General features: G+C 53.7%; 1 protein-coding gene across 4 annotated transcripts in view; it reads left to right on the top strand.

Annotated features, from left to right (window-relative positions):
• Nucleotides 1-15,385, top strand: part of FCRL5 (Fc receptor like 5) — a 33,054-nt gene extending 17,669 nt beyond the window's left edge. For 2 of the 4 annotated variants that reach the window (XM_045983220.1, XM_045983217.1), the window contains 10 exons: nucleotides 758-1,036; nucleotides 5,128-5,406; nucleotides 6,577-6,855; nucleotides 9,680-9,958; nucleotides 10,371-10,487; nucleotides 11,107-11,134; nucleotides 12,050-12,132; nucleotides 12,300-12,365; nucleotides 14,088-14,200; nucleotides 14,532-15,383. In XM_045983220.1, the coding sequence (XP_045839176.1) occupies nucleotides 758-1,036; nucleotides 5,128-5,406; nucleotides 6,577-6,855; nucleotides 9,680-9,958; nucleotides 10,371-10,487; nucleotides 11,107-11,134; nucleotides 12,050-12,132; nucleotides 12,300-12,365; nucleotides 14,088-14,200; nucleotides 14,532-14,864 (1,856 nt within the window). In that variant the 3' untranslated portion in view covers nucleotides 14,865-15,383. Of the gene's footprint in view, nucleotides 1-757; nucleotides 1,037-5,127; nucleotides 5,407-6,576; nucleotides 6,856-9,679; nucleotides 9,959-10,370; nucleotides 10,488-11,106; nucleotides 11,135-12,049; nucleotides 12,133-12,299; nucleotides 12,366-14,087; nucleotides 14,201-14,531 lie in introns of all 4 variants that reach the window. The other 2 variants (XM_045983218.1, XM_045983219.1) reach the window with 2 other exon arrangements.
• Nucleotides 15,386-17,384: the final 1,999 nt, after the last annotated feature.

Raw genomic sequence — 17,384 nt, 5'->3', positions numbered from 1 at the left:
GCCTCGCCGCCTACGGCGACAGGCCTCAGCTTCCTCTCCCGTACAGCAGGGTCCGTCGGCGGGCCTGCCCCACAGGACTGACCGGCAATTCAGTAAAGGTCCGCATGCCTCTGTTTACAATCCCGTAAGACAAAGGCACATGCACCCGGCGCGCGCAAGGAAGCCCTATCTTACCACTATCATCACCAACACAGAAAACCCGCTTTACGGATGGGTGGGGTAAAAAGCAGGTCTCAATGCACACAGAAAAAGAAGCGAGAGGAAGAGAAGTGGAGACAGTAAGTGCAGCCCCTTCCTTCAGAACCAGGGAGAAAAGCACTGACGGGGAGGAGGGAACACGGACCTGGTAGTTAGCGCTTGTGGATTCTCCCCTGTGCAGAGGATGAAACACGTCTAAATGGATTTTGGAAGAAGCCAGTACAGCCAGAGCATCTGCATCTGGGACGGACAGAGGCAGCTGGGCTCCGGGTGCGGGGAGAGATGGGGGAGGAGGACCCTCCTTGGGCAGGGGGGAATTCGGTCTACCAGGGTCACAGGAAAGGGGGGGGCCTGGCAGCAGCAAAATAAGAAACTTCTTCCCCAAGAGCATCATTTACACTGGAAAATGGGACTGAGGTCACCTAACAAGGGGGGTGGTTGTGGAGAAGGGGCTGTGGGTGACGGGACAGGGAAAGGCCAGTGTGGAGGGCAGGGGCTGAGACAGGCCCGTGATGGACGTGCGCAGGAGCGCCTGCTGATTGATGTTTCTCTCCCTCAGTCCCCGTGTCTCGTCCTGTCCTCACCCTCAGCCCTCCCGGACCCCGAGCTGTTGAGGGAGACTGGCTGATGCTTTCCTGTCAAGCCCAGAGAGGTTCGCCCAGCATCCTGTACCAGTTTTATCACGGAAATGTCCCCCTGGGGAGCAGCTCGGCCCCCTCTGCAGGCGGGGCGTCCTTCAGTGTTGCTCTGACTGCGGAGCACTCCGGGACCTACTTCTGCACGGCGGACAATGGCTTCGGCCCCCAGCGCAGTGACCCCAAGAGCCTGTCTGTCACAGGTAAGCCCTGGATGCCTGCCGGTCACTCAACTTCTACTCTTGTGTCCCTATTTTACAGAAGAGGAAATTGAGGCCCCACGCGGTAAGTGACGAGGCAGCCGGCCCACCCCGTTCTCGTTTGCATTCTCCTGCATCTTCACTGAGCACTTTGTGGCTGAAGTCAGGGGAGGTGACTCAGTTCTCGCCTCTCACACTGCCCCTTCTGAAGTCTGCATGTACCTTCCGGTCCCTGCCCACCCACCCACCCCCAGCCCCCTGGTGGCCCTGGCGGCTCCCTTCCTGTAGAACCAGCTGCCTGGGCCTCAGCCCTCACCCAGCTCTGGCTCAGCCAGACCCCCAGGTAGCACAACTCCCCAGCTTTTGCCAGATGAATGCGTCCCCTCAAAATATTTTCTCCTGCCCTGCAGGTTCAGTCCCCAAGACCATTTTTCTTAACTCAATGCACAGAAGCATCTCCTGCTTTCCCCAGTAACACAGGCGCTCACGTAGCCACAAGCACAGTCAGGGGGACGAGTCGCAGGCGAGCCCTCAATTTCTCCAGAGTTCCCAAGAGGTTCAAGAGGTCACAGCAGGGCGGACGAGGGAAGGGGGAATGGCTCTCTGGAGTTTCCATGATGCTTTGTCCTAACCCTTTAAAATAAGTTTCATTTTACTGTATTACATCTTTAAAGTTTCTGTTGAAGTATGGCACTTCAACCCTTTTCAGAAAAGGGTACACATCGGGTGTACAGTCCGTGGTGACTCATGCAGCCACCAAAACGGTGTCATGCTCGGGGTGAAGTCGCTTCTGTTTACACTGGAACCTTCGCTCATGAGAGAGTGAAAGTCTGGTCGTTCACTGGTGTGTCTGCTCTTACGAGAGGCAGAAGTATGACCTAGAGACCTTGAGTGGCCCCTTCCCCCTTACAAGGAAACAGAGACGGGGCGTCCCCAGAGGGGGAAGGCTTGTTGTCTGGACATCCAGGGAGTGAGTAAAACAAGAAAGACAACACGTGCAGACCCACAGAAGAGATGAGAGGTGTCTCAGAATAAGACTTCCTTCTCAAAAGCAGGTTATGTTAACACGCGACAAGTTAGAAGCTCCCATCACGGGACTCACAGGCCACCCGCTGTTTTCGTCCTATCCCTGCCCGTCATCCCTGTCGTTCCTGGGTATCCTCCACTCCATCCCCTCTCTCTCATGACTTCTCTTGACTCACAGCTTCTGCAACACCCAGCATCGACGGATCAGCTTCTGGGTGGGACCCCTCACTCTGGATTCCACTCTCTGCCCGAGCTGCCAATGTTGGGGGGCTCATTGCCAAAACAGTGAGTAGCTCTCACTGGTCTAACCACCCACCAAGGCCACAGCCAGGGTACTGCCCACCATTAGCCTAACAAAGTACGGAGACGACATGACACATAAGGAAATCTGTTTCAGAAAATGCTTGTTTTAGGGAACTAGAGGCATAGCACAGATTCTGAGGTTTCCTAGAAAGAGCCAGGGTGCCTGAAAAACATTCGGGTCATCAGATCTAAGTATGAGTCAGAAAATCTGAATGCGAGCTCTGGCTATGAACATCACTGGTTCGTAATTTGGGCGAAACATTTAAACTCTCTTCGTCCCACTGTTTTCACCTTATATTGATAAGACAATAATTAATGTCCATTGCAGCCCCAGAGTTCTGTGATTTGAGTTGGAACAGGAACCCAAGGGCCAGGAATTCATGATGCTCTGGAAGAAATGAAGTGAGGGAGAGTATGAGAGGCACCAGTCAAAGCCCCAGAGAAGACAGCCGGGGAAAACCATGCAGGCTGCGAAGCTGGGCTCACTTGCCTGTCCCAGCAAGAGAAAGCACCACCGTGACGGGCTTGGAGAGGCACCCTGAGGGCTGTGGAGTGGGTGTGAGTCAGCGTGTGAGTGCAGCTGGAGATGGCAGCTGCTGAGTGTGCAATGGGTGATGTGCTGATCGTAGGAACACATGTGTCTAGGTACGGATGGCCTTATCTTTGAGCCTGTGGATCTGAAGGCTCTCTGTCTCCTTTATAACCTTTGTTTTCGATCATAGAAGTCAAGAATGGCCAAAAGAAGGCGTTTCCCCTATATAAAGTGTGGGGTAAAGAGATGATTTAAGAAATTTTAGTGTTCTGGGACACCTGGGTGGCTCAGTCATTGAGTGTCTGCCTTAGGCTCAGGTCATGATCCCAGGGTCCTGGGACTTTGGAGAGAGAAAAGAGAACCGAGAATTTTATACCAAATCCACAAGTCATGTTCAGATATGCAGGGACCCCAGGGAACTTAGTATCTATTAAACCCTTTTAAAAAATTACTTGATGAGGGGTGCCTGGGTGGCTCAGTGGTTAAGCCTCTGCCTTGGGCTCGGGTCATGATCTCAGAGTCCAGGGATTGAGCCCCACATTGGGCTCTCTGCTCAGCAGGGAGCCTGCTTCCCCCTCTCTCTCTGCCTGCCTCTCTGCCTGCTTGTGATCTCCTTCTCTCTGTCAAATAAATAAATAAAATATTTTTTTAAAAATCACTTGATGACAGAAACCATCCAGCCAAATTAGGAATTGATAACAAAGGACTCAAAATTACTTTACTGTGATACAAAATGTATGCACCGAATATCTTTCCGCAGCTGGAGTTCAGCACCCGCCGCGGAGAGAATCAGTTAGGAACTCTGAAACAGGCTCATTACTAAGCCTCTCTCTGGACCAATTAAACTTAGAATCTCTCAGATGTGACCACAGAATCAATATTTCTTAACACATCCTGAGGTAAGAATATTGTACAAATAGGACTGACAACCACAGATTCAGAAATGAAAACAAATGCTAATCAACTGTGAGAATTATGGTTACAGAAAGTGCCAAAAAAGGTAAAAAATATATATAACAAAGAAAAGGCAGTTGGTCTAAGGGAGCAGAAGAAATAAAAGAGAATACGTCTCTCGTGATTATGATCCTTATTTCATAGTAGAGAACAAAAAAAAAAGACTTGATGGGTTACATTTTGAAAAATTAATGAGTTTTCAAATCTTTCACTTTGTCAATAATGTCTGAATCCTTCTCATCAATGGATTGTAGTTCACCAGCAGCCCTGGAAACAGCCAGTAGTAGACCACAGGGGCCCGTAGGAGGCAGTGAGTGAGCTGTTCAGATGGAGCAACTGTAGCATTGAGGCTTGGGAGCAGAGAAGAAACAGTAACTAAGCCTTTGCGCTTCCGTGATTCTCACTGGTGAGAGTGTGGGAATAGGAATTCTTACGTTCCCTTAGTGCAGATGCAAACGGGTCCAAAGCTTGGAAGAATAATGGAGTATAACATGCTTATTTGAAAAGTTCGTATTCCTCATCCCAGAAATCCCACTCCTAGGAATTTATCCTAAGAAGTGTGTGCACAGGGGCGCCTGGGTGGCTCAGTGGGTTAAAGTCTCTGCCTTCGGCTCAGGTCATGGTCCCAGGGTCCTGGGATGGAGCCCCGCCTTGGGCTCTCTGCTCGGCAGGGAGCCTGCTTCCTCCTCTCTCTCTCTGCCTGCCTCTCTGCCTACTTGTGATCTCTCTCTCTGTCAAATAAATAAATACAATCTTTAAAAAAAAAAAAAAAAAGAAGTGTGTGCGCACATGGGCCGTGATGGAGATGCAGGACTGCGGCCCGTGGCATCGTCTGCAGGAGGAGAACAAGGGCATTCCCGGTCGGGGGGCATTCCTTCAGTGCACTATGGTGAATCCACACACTGGAAGGATTTGTGCTTGTTAAACGAATCGAGCAGTATTCACCCCAAATTATCAACTGTAAATTTGAAAGGGTTGCATTTTGTTGTGGACAAATTACACCTCAGTGAAGTCTCTAAAGGTGGGTGAGATACACCTGTAAGAGTGACGTGGAAGGATGCTCGTGGCTGCTGCTGAGCGGAAACCCTGGCTGAGACCAGGACGCGTGTGTGTGTATGTTTCACGTGTTTGCTTGTCTGTCGGTGTGAACTGGTGTTCGTATACATAGGGAAGACCTAGAACGTGCCACAAATGCTCTACAGGGGTAACCTCTGAAAAATGAAAATAAAGGAAATGTGAAAAGATCTTGATGTCAACTAACTTATTTTTCCTCCCTCAGTCCCAGCATCCCGCCCTGTCCTCACCCTCAGGGCACCCGGGACCCGGGCCGTGGTGGGGGACGTGGTGGAGTTTCACTGTGAGGCCCAGAGGGGCTCTCCCCCGATCCTGTACCGGTTTTACCATGAGGACGTCATCCTGGGGAACAGCTGGGCCCCCTCTGGAGGAGGAGTGTCCTTCAACCTCTCTCTGACTGCAGAACATTCTGGAAACTATGCCTGTGAGGCCGACAATGGCCTGGGGTCCCAGCGCAGTGAGGAGACCTCACTCAGTGTCACAGGTGAGTTGATCATTCCAACTGCAGCATAACCGGGACCACCGTGCCCCCACCTTCCCCAGTAACCAAGACTGGAGGTCCCACGGGGCCCTTTGCCCTGGGACATCACAGCAGGCCTACTGTCCTAACAGCCTCCGTCTGGGAGCTCTGGAGTCTGCATTTTAGGGAACCTGCACCTTCCCTTTGCTTGCTGTGCACTCCCTAGAAGCAACGCTGTAGCCACTGTGACCCAAACTTCCCTAACATAGAAGCGAAGGCTCTCAGGGCACCAACTGCGTCCTAGTCAACAATGATCAACAAGAAAGGAAATTACAAGTACAGTGTGTCTCACCTCACAGCAGATTTAAGTGGGGTTCCCTCCGTCTGATACTCCATAAAAAGGCCAATTCACTCTCTCATTGGCTCTTTCATTTCTCTGGGCTCGGGCTCCCACCAGGAGGTCTGGCTACAAGACTTCCCAACGTCCTCTTCTGACATCTTACCTGTCCCTGCGCGTTCAGCTACAGCACGGTCTCCACCCGGCCCTGTCATGGGCTGACCTCCCTGCCATGCCCCCTTTGGTGCCGGCTTGGCTCCTCACCCATGGTCTTCCTCCCTACCCTGCATTCGGCCGTCAGTCCATGACTCTAGCGTCCGCGTGGGTGAACGACTCAACGCCGTGGCTTATCATCTGCTCCACATCAGCCTCCGCTGCCACGCCCACCGTGGCTCCAACAGCCTGAGCACAGCCTCCTGTCCTATTTGCTCCTTCAACCCTTTGAATCACCCCTGTCCTCAGACCCCAGCAGAACCCCGGCTCACTGACACCTTACTCCCTCCCGGGTCCTCGGTGCCATCCCCGGCTGCGTGCATAACAGGTCTCTCCCGTTCCTACTTTTGACGACACCGATTTCTCCTTTTCCCCAATTGTCTTGATTTCCCGGAAGTCAGCTGAATCTTTGTTTCCAGATTCCCCAAACACACCTGCAACTGCATACCCAACCCCGGTGCCGCACATAGCGCCACACCAATGTCGTCGTTTCTTCAGACCCGCACAAACTACGGCTGGGTTCTAAGTGGTGCCACAAGCTCCCTGAAAGCTACGGAAAACAGTTTCCAGTTTGAAAGCTCTCTCCTATGGAGGAACATACTTAAACAGTAGAAACTGACGCTTAACTATTTTTCCTCCCTCAGTCCCAGCGTCCCACCCCATCCTCACCCTCAGGGCGCCCAGGGCCCCGGCCGTGGTGGGGGACATGGTGGAGCTTCGCTGTGAGGCCCAGAGCGGCTCTCCCCCCATCCTGTACCGGTTTTACCATGAGGATGTCACCCTGGGGAGCAACTCGGCCACCACTGGAGGAGGAGCGTCCTTCAACCTCTCTCTGACTGCAGAACATTCTGGAAACTATGCCTGTGAGGCTGACAATGGCCTGGGGGCCCAGCGTAGCAAGATGGTGCCACTCAGCGTCACAGGTAGGTTGGTCCCGCCCACAGTAACATCACCAAGCGTGGCACGCCTTCTGTCCCCGGCCGCCAGAGGGGAGCTCTAACACCCCCACTGCTGGTGTGACAGCCCAGCCCTAGGGAATTCCTGCCGGCAGGAATCCAGTCCCATCGTCAAGCCCAGGTCCCTCTTCCTGTATGGGATCCAAACACCTCACTAGACATCCAAAGTCTTTTTAGACCATAAACTCTAGACTGATCTGTAGTTATGCTTGCGGAAGAGAAATTAATAAACTTTGAGTATATGTCTTTGAGTATTTAGCCATTCCTTGCCTGGATTGTTCTCTCTTTGACTCTCGCAAGCCTCTATTCTTGTGCCTCTTTTATTACCATAAATATAAACATGCCTCAAACTTCCATATCAAAAACTCTGTATTAACAGTAAGTCTGTGCATAGCCCTTTAGGAGACAAAGCCAATCCTGTTTACAAAATGACTCTTAAAGCAATGGGGACACAGGAAGCCCGCACAGAGAGGTGAAAGCTAGATGGCATGGATGGAATCGGCCAGCACTCCACCAAATTCCTCCATTCTTTACAATGCCCTTTCACCTTTTGACGTTAAGTATTATATCCAAAGGAAAGCTGCTGCTTGTGAGCTCTGAACCTGTTGTGATGGCCCCTGTGCTGCTGGCCCAACCTCCAAAGTCCTCTTAGGGGGAACTGGGGTGTAACGAAAGTATGCAAAGGGCAGTTGAGATGGGTGTTCTGGTCACCACCGTCATCACGTCACCATCACCCACCAACATCACCACCATCGCCAGGGTCCTTACTTGTACTAGGCCCTGTGCTTAGTGTTTAGCATGTAATACCTCATTTCATCTTAAAGATAAACCAGTGAAACCACTTTTATCCCCAATTTGCAGGAGAGGAAAGAGAGGCTTAGAGGTAGAAAACAGCCAGTCTACACGTAGCTGGCAATGGGAAAGCCAGGTTGAAGGATGGCTCTACCCAGGTCTTCACCCAAGTCTACATTGTGACATTCCTTTATGGCTGTGTTTTCACTCAGCTTTCGAGTTTTTAATCTTATTTTATTTTTGCATGACGTTCGGTTGGCCAGCATATAGTACATCATTAGTTTCTGATGTAGTGTTCAGTGATTCATTAGTTGAATGTAAGACCCAGTGCTCATTACACCACGTGCCCACCTGAATATCCATCACCTGGCTACCCCATTTCCCTCCCCTCTGAAACCCTCAGTTTGGGTCCCACAGTCCAGAGTCTCTCATGGTCTGTCTGTCTCCCTCTCTGAATTCTCCCCCTTCAGATTTCCCTCCCTTCCCCTAACATCCTACTTGCTATTTCTTATGATCCACCTATGAGTGAAACCACATGGTAAGTGTCTTTCTCGCCTTGACTTACTTCACTTAGCCTAATTCCCTCCAGTTCCAACCATGTCAATACAAATGGTGGGTATTCAACTTCCGAGTTTTTAGCAACTATTCTGAAGGAAGACAGAAATCTTCATGATAAGAAAATGAATGGCACAAAAGGGACAGTATGAAAAGTGAAGGTCTCAACATCCCTGCAGGAACGAACACACTTTCACGTCCACACACTTCCCAGATATAACCACTGTTAATAGTTTCACGGGGAAGAAAAGAAGAGAGTTTCACGGGTACTTTTCTTTTTTTTTTTAATTTTTTACTTAAATTTAAGTTAGTTAATATACGTAGTATTAATTTCAGAGGCAGAGTTTAGTGATTCACCAGTCGCGTAGAACATTATATGCCCCCTTTAACGCCCAGTTGCCCCATCCCCCCACACCTCCCTCCACCCCAGCAACCTGCTTGTTCCCTAGAGTTAAGAGTCTCTCACGGTTTGTCTTCCTCTCTGTTTTCACCTTATTTTTTCTTCCCTTCCCCCGTGTTCACTGTTTTGTTTCTTAAATTCCACATAGGAGTGAAATTGTATGGTATTTGTCTTTCTCTGACTGACTTATTTCTTTTAGCATAACACCTTCGTGAAGTCCTAGCCTCAGCAGTCAGACAATTCAAGAAATAAAAGGCATCCAAACTGGCAAAGAAGAAGTCAAACTTCCACTCTTCGCAAACGACGTGACAGTCTATGTAGAAAACCCCTAATATTCCACCCCTAAGGTGCTGAACTCGTGGGTATTTTTCTAGAAATATTCAAATATATTATAAACATAGAGATATAACATTTTTTCACAGAGGTAGAATCAGGTTATATGTAATTCTACAACTTGCATTTTCCCATAAAAAAAATACATCTTGGATGTCTTTTGTATTTCATCAGTCACTTAACAAGGTTGTCTCTAGTTTTTAGCTATTGTAAGATTCTACCACAGAAATCCTTGCACAAATGCCTTTGACTAACTCACGTCAGTATCCCTAAAGGAAGCAGTCTTTCCGGTAGATTTGTGGGGTCAAATTTGACGTGCATTCTAGATCAGGCAATTATTGCCATGTGAGAAAGTGTCTCAAATCCACAGTCCCTCCAGAGCGTGGTGAGGTCTGTTTGTCCACAGGCCCAAGAGGATTATCTGTCTCTTGTGTGTGTTTATTGTATGTATTTAATTAGGAATAAAAACAATCATCTCTTTATCTATTTATTGACTGCTTGATGTTTTCAGCGATTCACACCTTCCCTCGCTTTTCTGTTAGGTATTTTTGTGCTTCTGTCGATGAAGGTCATTAGCTTTGTCTGTCACAGGGGTTTCCGTCTAGAGACTGAATCCAAGGTTGAAGTCTGACCTCTGCCACTTGTTATCATTTCTGCTTGTTTACGAATATGTTAGAAATAGGAACTTGTATTCACTTTTGTCTCCCTCAGTCCCAGCGTCCCGCCCCGTCCTCACCCTCAGGGCGCCCGGGCCCCAGGCCGTGGTGGGGGACATGGTGGAGCTTCACTGTGAGGCCCAGAGCGGCTCTCCCCCCATCCTGTACCGGTTTTACCACGAGGACATCATCCTGGGGAGCAGCTCGGCCGCCTCTGGAGGAGGAGCATCCTTCAACCTCTCTCTGACCGCAGAACGTTCTGGAAACTACTCCTGTGAGGCCGACAACGGCCTGGGGGCCCAGCGCAGCGAGGTGGTGACCCTCAGCATCACAGGTGGGTTTCCTGTGCCCAGGCCGCAGATGTGGACAGCTGTCTCCAAGGATGTTCTGATAATCCTCATGATGCCTGGGCTGGGCACGGCTTCTCAGGGACAGCGACACAAAGCTGAGAGTTCTCTACGTGGTCCTCTTCTGAAGTGTTTCTGAAGGGACAGTACTTGAGTGGGAGCAGGGGCCAAGAAGGATCCCTGACTCTGATGCTTACCGCTGGGCCCCGTCCAGCCCGGCCCTCCAGCCCAGCCTCAGCTAAAGACATGAGCTCCCTCCCCGGGAGCAGAGCCATTTCCCGGGAGGCGTGGTGCCTGGATTCTTCCTCCCTCCCAGACCTGGGCATCAGCTCCAGGGGTCAGAGCAGTGCGAGACCACGAGCCTCTCCCTCCAGCTCACACGCGGGGTCTCCCCTCCAGGGCTGACAGGGAGCAGAAGTGGCCCTATTGCCACAGGCGTGGCCGGGGGCCTGCTCAGCGTGGTGGGCCTCGTGGTCGTGGCTCTGCTGTTGTATTGCCGTCTCCCCAGGAGAGCAGGTGGGTTGCCTTCGCTTGAGTCCCTGCCCTCCCCGCCCTCTCTGCTCAGGCTCCTGCTGCTTTTGTAAGCACCCCTGAGCTCTCAGCACCTCCTCCCCCTGCACAGTCCCGGTGCCCACCTTCCCCGTCCACTTCCCCAGAATTCGTCTTTACAAACAGAGTTGCCCAAACAGCCCAGTGCACAGAAGATGCCTCCGTGAGACAGACTTTACCCAGCATCATAAACCTCAGCATGTCTCCCTCTGCACCCTTACGAGCCCCCAGGGAATGGGAGGAAGAGGAGAAAGACCGAGAAATGGGAGTGAGAACAAAAACGCAGTGGGACCTGATGACTTGCTGGTTGTTTAATGGGCAGCGTTTCCGCAGCTGCTCAGACCTGTTTCCCACCGACAGCTGCGCAGCGTTGCTCTCGACAAACTCCTCTTCCGTGGTGTAGCTGTGCCCCACTGCGAGCCAGGGCCGGCGGTCTTGCCCCATCTCCCACCTCCCTTGGGCGTAGCAGAGCTGGGTCCTCGCAGTCCCGCTGACCCGCGGCAGGTTCTCGTGACCCTCCGAGCACCCGTGTCCCTGGGAAAGGCCCCTTCTCCTGGCCCCAGTGACCCTCTGTTTTCCTTTGCAGGAGGAAGGCCTACCTCTGACCCCTCCAGGTATGTCCCGGACCGTGTTGCGTGGTTAATGAGAGGCCACAGGGGATAAAAATGAACTGGGTCTGGTCACTGCTGGGTTGTGCGGCATGTTGTGTGATAGGTAGGTCCTGTGACCTTCTTGTTACTGTTTCCCTGGGCATATGTTAAGGCAATTGCCAGGACCTTCTCCCCACCAGTTTAGCCACACATGCCTTCTTGCATCAAGAGGTACTAAATTTAGTGATGTACTTCTCTACCCCTGTTGCCTTGGTGGTCTGCGTGACCACTACAAGACTGAATCCATCCGTGTCCTAAGCTAGTCTCAGCTTGGTCAGCCTGCAAAGCTCTGGCCATGACCAACCTAATACCTGCTCTGGGGACATCCTAAGAGACGGAGTCACATGACCAGCCACCCAGAGGCACTGCCTAGGAAGAAGGGGCTGCCGTCTTGGATCTCAGAGGCGAACCTTGGGAGCCCTGCCGTGGTTCACAGTCCATCTCTGGGCAAGCCCATGGCCGCAGCATCCAAACCAGAGTTCCTCTGGGCCCTGAACACGACTGATTTCTCTGAGATCCTGGTCTCTCTAAGAGTTGGAATCCTGGCTTTTGTCCTTCGTAGTCACGTGGTCTTGGGCAAGTCACTTCGCCTCTTGGGACCATCCCCTTCTCCACCTATAAAAGAGGGATACTGACAGAATCAGCTTCGTATTTTTATAAACATTAGCACAGTGCCTGCTATGTACCAGGTGCCCGTGAAGTCTGGAAACATTGTGATCTGTAACGTGATGGCTCCTAACAGCAGACCGTCGGGTGTGGGCTCGGTTCTGCGTCCAGGCTTGGCAGCCACCTGGTGGTAGAGAGACCTGGCAGCGGGGAGTGATGACCATAGCTGCTTCGTCAGGGCTGCTGGGAGACGTGGTTGTTTCTGTCTCGCAGGAGCCCTTCAGACACAGACCCCCAAGAGCCCACCTACTACAACGTTCCAGGCTGGATGGAGCTGCAGCCGGTGTACAGCAATGGTGAGGACTTACGGTGCCCACCCGGGCAGGGACCCCAGGGTTGGTCCAGGCAGGGGTGAGGCAGGCGGGGATCACGGGGCCGTGCAGAGGACAAGCTCTGGCTGGGGAATAGCTCGGACAAGGGCCAAGGACCTTGTAGCTCTCTCAAACTGCGCTTTCTCTCTCAGTCAACCCTAAAGGAGGAGACGTGGTGTACTCGGAAGTGCGGATTCAGGAGGGGAACAGACATGCAGGTAAGACCCGCGACTTCGAAGGTGTGGGCAGCACGCAGCGTAGCCGCCAGCCCTTCTGCAGGTCTGGGCCAATGGGACAGAGAGACGCCCTCATGCGGGGTCACTACCTTTCTTCACTTGTACCCGCCTGCCCTGCTGGGGTCCCCGGCCCCACCGTGCAGGCCACGCTCTGCATCCCCCACCCACGGCCTCAGGAGACACCTGCCTTGTTAGGGCTGTGGCATTCCCTACTGCCACAGAACATAGGCTAGCATCCCCGCCCTCCCTCCGTCTGCTTTCTGTTGCTGCCATGACGGACGTCACCAGTGCATTATCTCACCGTGCTGGAGCCCCGGTCCCCCCAGGCTCACATCGAGGGTCTGCCCGGGCTGCGCTCCTTTCTGGAGACTCCGGGGGCAGAAGCACTTCCCTGCCCTTTGCAGCTTCTCAAGGACGCCCCTCCCCCCAGCTCAGGGCCCCTTCCTCCATCTTCGAAGTGGGTGGTGCTGTGCTGTGTCCCTCTGATCATTTGTCCAAACTGGGTCTCCCTCTGAGCACAGCTGGGAAAGTTCTCCCCGAAATCTCACCGGATAACCCAGGATAATTTCCCATTGCAAGGTGCTTAATCTTAATCCCATCTGCAAAGTCCCCTGTGAAGTCACACAGTCACGGGTTCCAGGGACTGGGACACAGATGTCTCGGGGCCAGACTCTGCCTCCTACCCTAACCCACAGGGTTGAGAAAGCAGACGTGGGGATGCCGTCCCAGTACCTCGAGGATGACTCACTGCTGGGGGCCAGGCTCTGCTTGTCCTCCTCAGTGGGTGCTCAGCCAGGAACGGCTCTAGCCTGGCTCCCTCCTGCACAAGGGAGACGGGCCTGTGGGGCAGACTCCCTTCCACCAGTGCTCCGCGAGGAGTGCTGTGTGATTTTAGCCATTCTGCTTCCCTCTCTGGTTTCCCAATCCTCTTGTATAAAGTGAAATGAACTGTGTTTGGGCTCATACTCGGTTCAGCGGTTCACCTGTCACACACAGGAGCTCACTCTCGCTCACAGCCTCCTTTGAAGTGGGTCGTAAATGAGGGAACTAAGGCCGAGGACCTTGAGTGACGGCCTGAAGTTGCAAAGCCTAGATGGTCCCTCCAGGCCAGCAGGAGAGAGCCGCTTGCTGGATGCCCTGTTCCATTCCATTAGGACAGTGTATAAAAGTAATCACAACACCTAGCATACCACCGACATGTGTTAAGGTCCCATGTGCCCAGTACAGTTCCAGGTGCTGTAAATAAATACGCTCCGTGGACTTCTGTGTTCACCCACAGCGGGTGGGACGGTACCAGGCACATGAGACGGACACTGGAAGAGACACACGCACTCGCGCACACACTCGTCAATGCACACTAACCCCAGAGGGGCTGATGCTACTTCTCCCACCATACGGACGAGACCGCCAGGCAGGAGAGGAGGTGGGGACCTGACCCTGGAGACCCGGCGGCTCTCTGCAGTGCGCCAGAGGAGTCTGAGCTCCGCGCATTAGCAGGAGAAGAGGTGGATTCCTGCTCTCGGGAGACCAGGAGAGGCTGGGCTCTGCTGGAGGCCGGGCTCTCAGGACAGGGCCCTGGCGGTACAGGGATGCTGCCGTCCAGGCGGGGGGGGGACCCAGGTTGGGTTGGGGACGTTGGGGACGTGGAGCTGGGCCAGAGGGCTGGCCGTCTTGGCCAGCTCAGTGCTGCTCTTCTTCCCACAGCGGCTTCACACTCCACATTCAGGCTCCTCCAGACCCACCTGCCCTGCCATGGCCCGGCCACCAGCCAGCAGCCTTCCTCCAGACCCCAGCACTCCTCGGTCATCTACTCCCAGGTGAAGGTGGCGTCCCCCCCAGTCTTCACAGCTCCTCGAAGCTGAGTCCACACACATACCCTGCACCCCAGCCATCCTGGGGTGGGATGTGGACGTAGGCAGGTCTGAACGGCTCCAGGCCCCATCCTGTGGCCTCTGCTGTCAGTGTGACTGGAGCATGGGCCCCGCAGGACATCGCTGTTTCCCAGGGACAGCCCAGAGCTCATGGGTTTTTGTGCAGTGACATGTGGCACCCACCCAGGGCCATCTTGTCCCCTGGTTTCCTCAGTAGGCTTCAGCCACTGTCCCTGTTCTGAGGCCCCCTCCCACATACTCCCTGACCTCTCCTCAGTGGGACCTGCTCCGGACCTCATCTGCAGACCCCCTCCCGCAGACACCTGTTCTCCCTGCAAACACCTGCCCCCCCCACGGACACCTGCCCCCTGTGAACACCTGTCATCCCCACGGGCACCTATCCCCCTCTGTGGACACCTGCCCCCTCCGGACACCTGCCCTTCACGGTGGCTTTCCTCAATGGTCATCAGCCTGGCAAGGCCACCACAGCACTCGGCCAAGTGGGACAGCACGTGACCCTGGGAACAGGTGCAGGCGGGCCGTAGACCTCCTCACCCTGGGGCTGTACTCCGAGCCCCCGTCTGCCTCAGACACTAAGGTCAGCCCCTGACACCAGGACAGCTCCTCCCTGCACAGGGGCCGACACCCCTGCCCGAGCCAGTAGGTTCACAGCCCCTTCCCTTGTGCCCTCTGGTGTGGGCACAGGGACATGCTCTCACCTGTCACCAGGAGGAGACACGCACTCCAAGTGTGGGCTGTTCTGACAGAGCCTGCTCCGAAGGTCATGAGGACCGAGAAGGGCAGGGAGGGCCAGAGACAAAGGAGGCGGGACGGCTTGCTGGGAGCCGTGATCAGATTCCAGGTCAAGAAGAAGCCACGGGAGAAACTTTGGAGACAGTTCACATAGAATGTGAACTATATAGTATTGATACTATGAATCAGTAATCTGGTATTACTTTAAGAATATTTTTTAAAATATTTGAAATACCTTGAAGTGATTCAGTCAAAGTTTTTAAACGTGTTTGTGTGTTAGTGCATATTTCTACATGTGTGGGGGGGGCAGTGTTGTTCCAGGATTCTCCCCCCCACAGCTGCCTGGGAGCACGCCCGGGCAGGGAGGTTTGGTCCCTGCACAACTCCGACATGGGTCAGAAGGGTGATCGCGTCAGAGGCCACTCCAGGCCATGCCACCCCTGAAGCCGAGAGCCCCTCTCTTCCCCATCACTCTCCCCAGATGACATCGTCTGAGCTCTCTGGCCGTCTTTTAGGGCTCCCGCTAGTGCACCAGCCACCGCGTGCCCCAGAGACTCCCAAGACGATGAAGTTCTGTCCAGGAGGCACAGCTCTGTGGCCATAACCGTGGACTACTTGGGGGGGGGATGTAGGATTTGGGTGCACAGTAGAAAAGCCCCAAGCTGACCACCACACCGCAGGTGAGGAGGTGGTCTGAAGACGGGCAGGGCCTCTGCGAAGACTGTGTGCAGAGAGCAAGTCGTGTGGACAACAGACGCGTTGGAACTCGAAGACCCTGAGCTGGCCTTCGTCCCAGAAGACGTGGTAGGGACCTCCGATCTCTCAGGAGCAGCAACAATAAAGACGACAGCAACCAGGAAGCCCGGGAGAAACCAGGCACCTCAGGGAGTCGTGGTTCAAACCTGACACAGGCTCCGTGCAGGGAGGTGGTGGGCACTTGACCAAGTGGAGGGAAGAATCCATCCCCTGTGGATCCTTGTCGTCCGAGCGCCTGAGGTTTCCCTACGCGGCCTTTTATGTCCTTCCCTGGGCGCCTCATCCCGGAGCTGGCTTCTGCACGGGTAATGTTGGCGGCATCGTGATACCCTCACGCTGGGTCAGTGCGTTTTCAGAATTAACCCAAAGCACAGGACACTTAGCAACGGTGGCTTCCGTCTTCTTATACCATAAACACGCTAGCCTGACAGAAATTGGAGGCAGCGAGCCCGTCTGCAAGCACTATTTCCTTGTTTCCTGTAGGCGAGACCCCACAGATTTTGTCTTGAGATGGTACATCGAGAAATAGATTCAAGTCACTCTTTTCAAGCATAAATCAAACCCTTGGAAAAACCTTCTTATTTTACAAGTCAAAACCCGGAAGTAAGGGGCAGGAAGGAAGGAAGGTCCTAAAACACTAAATTCTCTCTTCCCTCCGGGGGAGTCAACAGGACGCTCTCTGAGGTTGATCAATCAGGAATTCACATCTGCCATCCTGACAGTTAGGCTTGTGAGCCAGTAACCAGACGACCAAGAACAGACACTGTTCGTGCAGGGCAAACCTCAAGCAACGAGGAGGAGAAACCTTCCTTTCGTAGTCTGCTCTGGTCTACTGTTTGGATCTGCAAGCACGAGCTCGTGTCCTTCGCAGGAGAACGTGTCTCTGTGGAGGGTGTCGGAGGGGCTGTTGCTGCACAGCAAAAACTCAAGGCCAAGCTGACCACTAGTGACCACTGGATACCGCTGTGTCCCTGGGCTGGTGCCAGGCCTGGGAGAAGAGTAGCCAGGAGCAGGCTGGATGGGGGGGGCCTCCTGCCCCCTGGGGCCACTGCTGGAGACCAGCGGCTTTGCCAGGTGCCGGCAGCAGGAGAAGCAGGCCATTCCTGGACACGGCAGCCCCAGGCTGCACGGGAGTGAGCACGCCACCTGGAGAGCCCACACGACATCACCTCGGGAGAAAACGCGCAGGACAAGTGCAGCACGAAGGCAGGGCCGGGCCAGGCTGTCCGAGGAGGGGTGGAGGCAGGGAAGCAGAAGAAGGCCACATGGGATCCAGCAGAGGCCAGCGGGCAGCAAAGCCTTCGCATCAGGCGAGAGGGTGGAGCTCCGATTCCTGAGATCTGCCCGGTCCAGCCGCGTGCCCCCCAGCCAGCTGCCTAACCCGAGGGCAGCTTCGTGCCCTCACCTGCAGGGTGGGGTAAGGACAGCACCGACCCCAAGCAGTTGCGGTGAAGACTAAGGTTTAAACATTTGAACAATGGTTTCTCAGTTCGGTACTTTCCCATGAAGCTACGCCCACCCTGACCACAGCAGCCAGCAAGCCTCCCCCTGCAGCCAGCAAGCGTCCCCCTGGGCTCTGACCCCAGTGGCGTGAAAAACACCATTTACATCACACCTGCGC

This window comes from Meles meles, chromosome 17 (assembly GCF_922984935.1).
Source record: "Meles meles chromosome 17, mMelMel3.1 paternal haplotype, whole genome shotgun sequence".
Classification (NCBI taxonomy): Eukaryota; Metazoa; Chordata; class Mammalia; order Carnivora; family Mustelidae; genus Meles; species Meles meles.
Note: the sequence above shows the minus strand (reverse complement) of the source record. Positions and strands in the feature narration are given on the sequence as shown.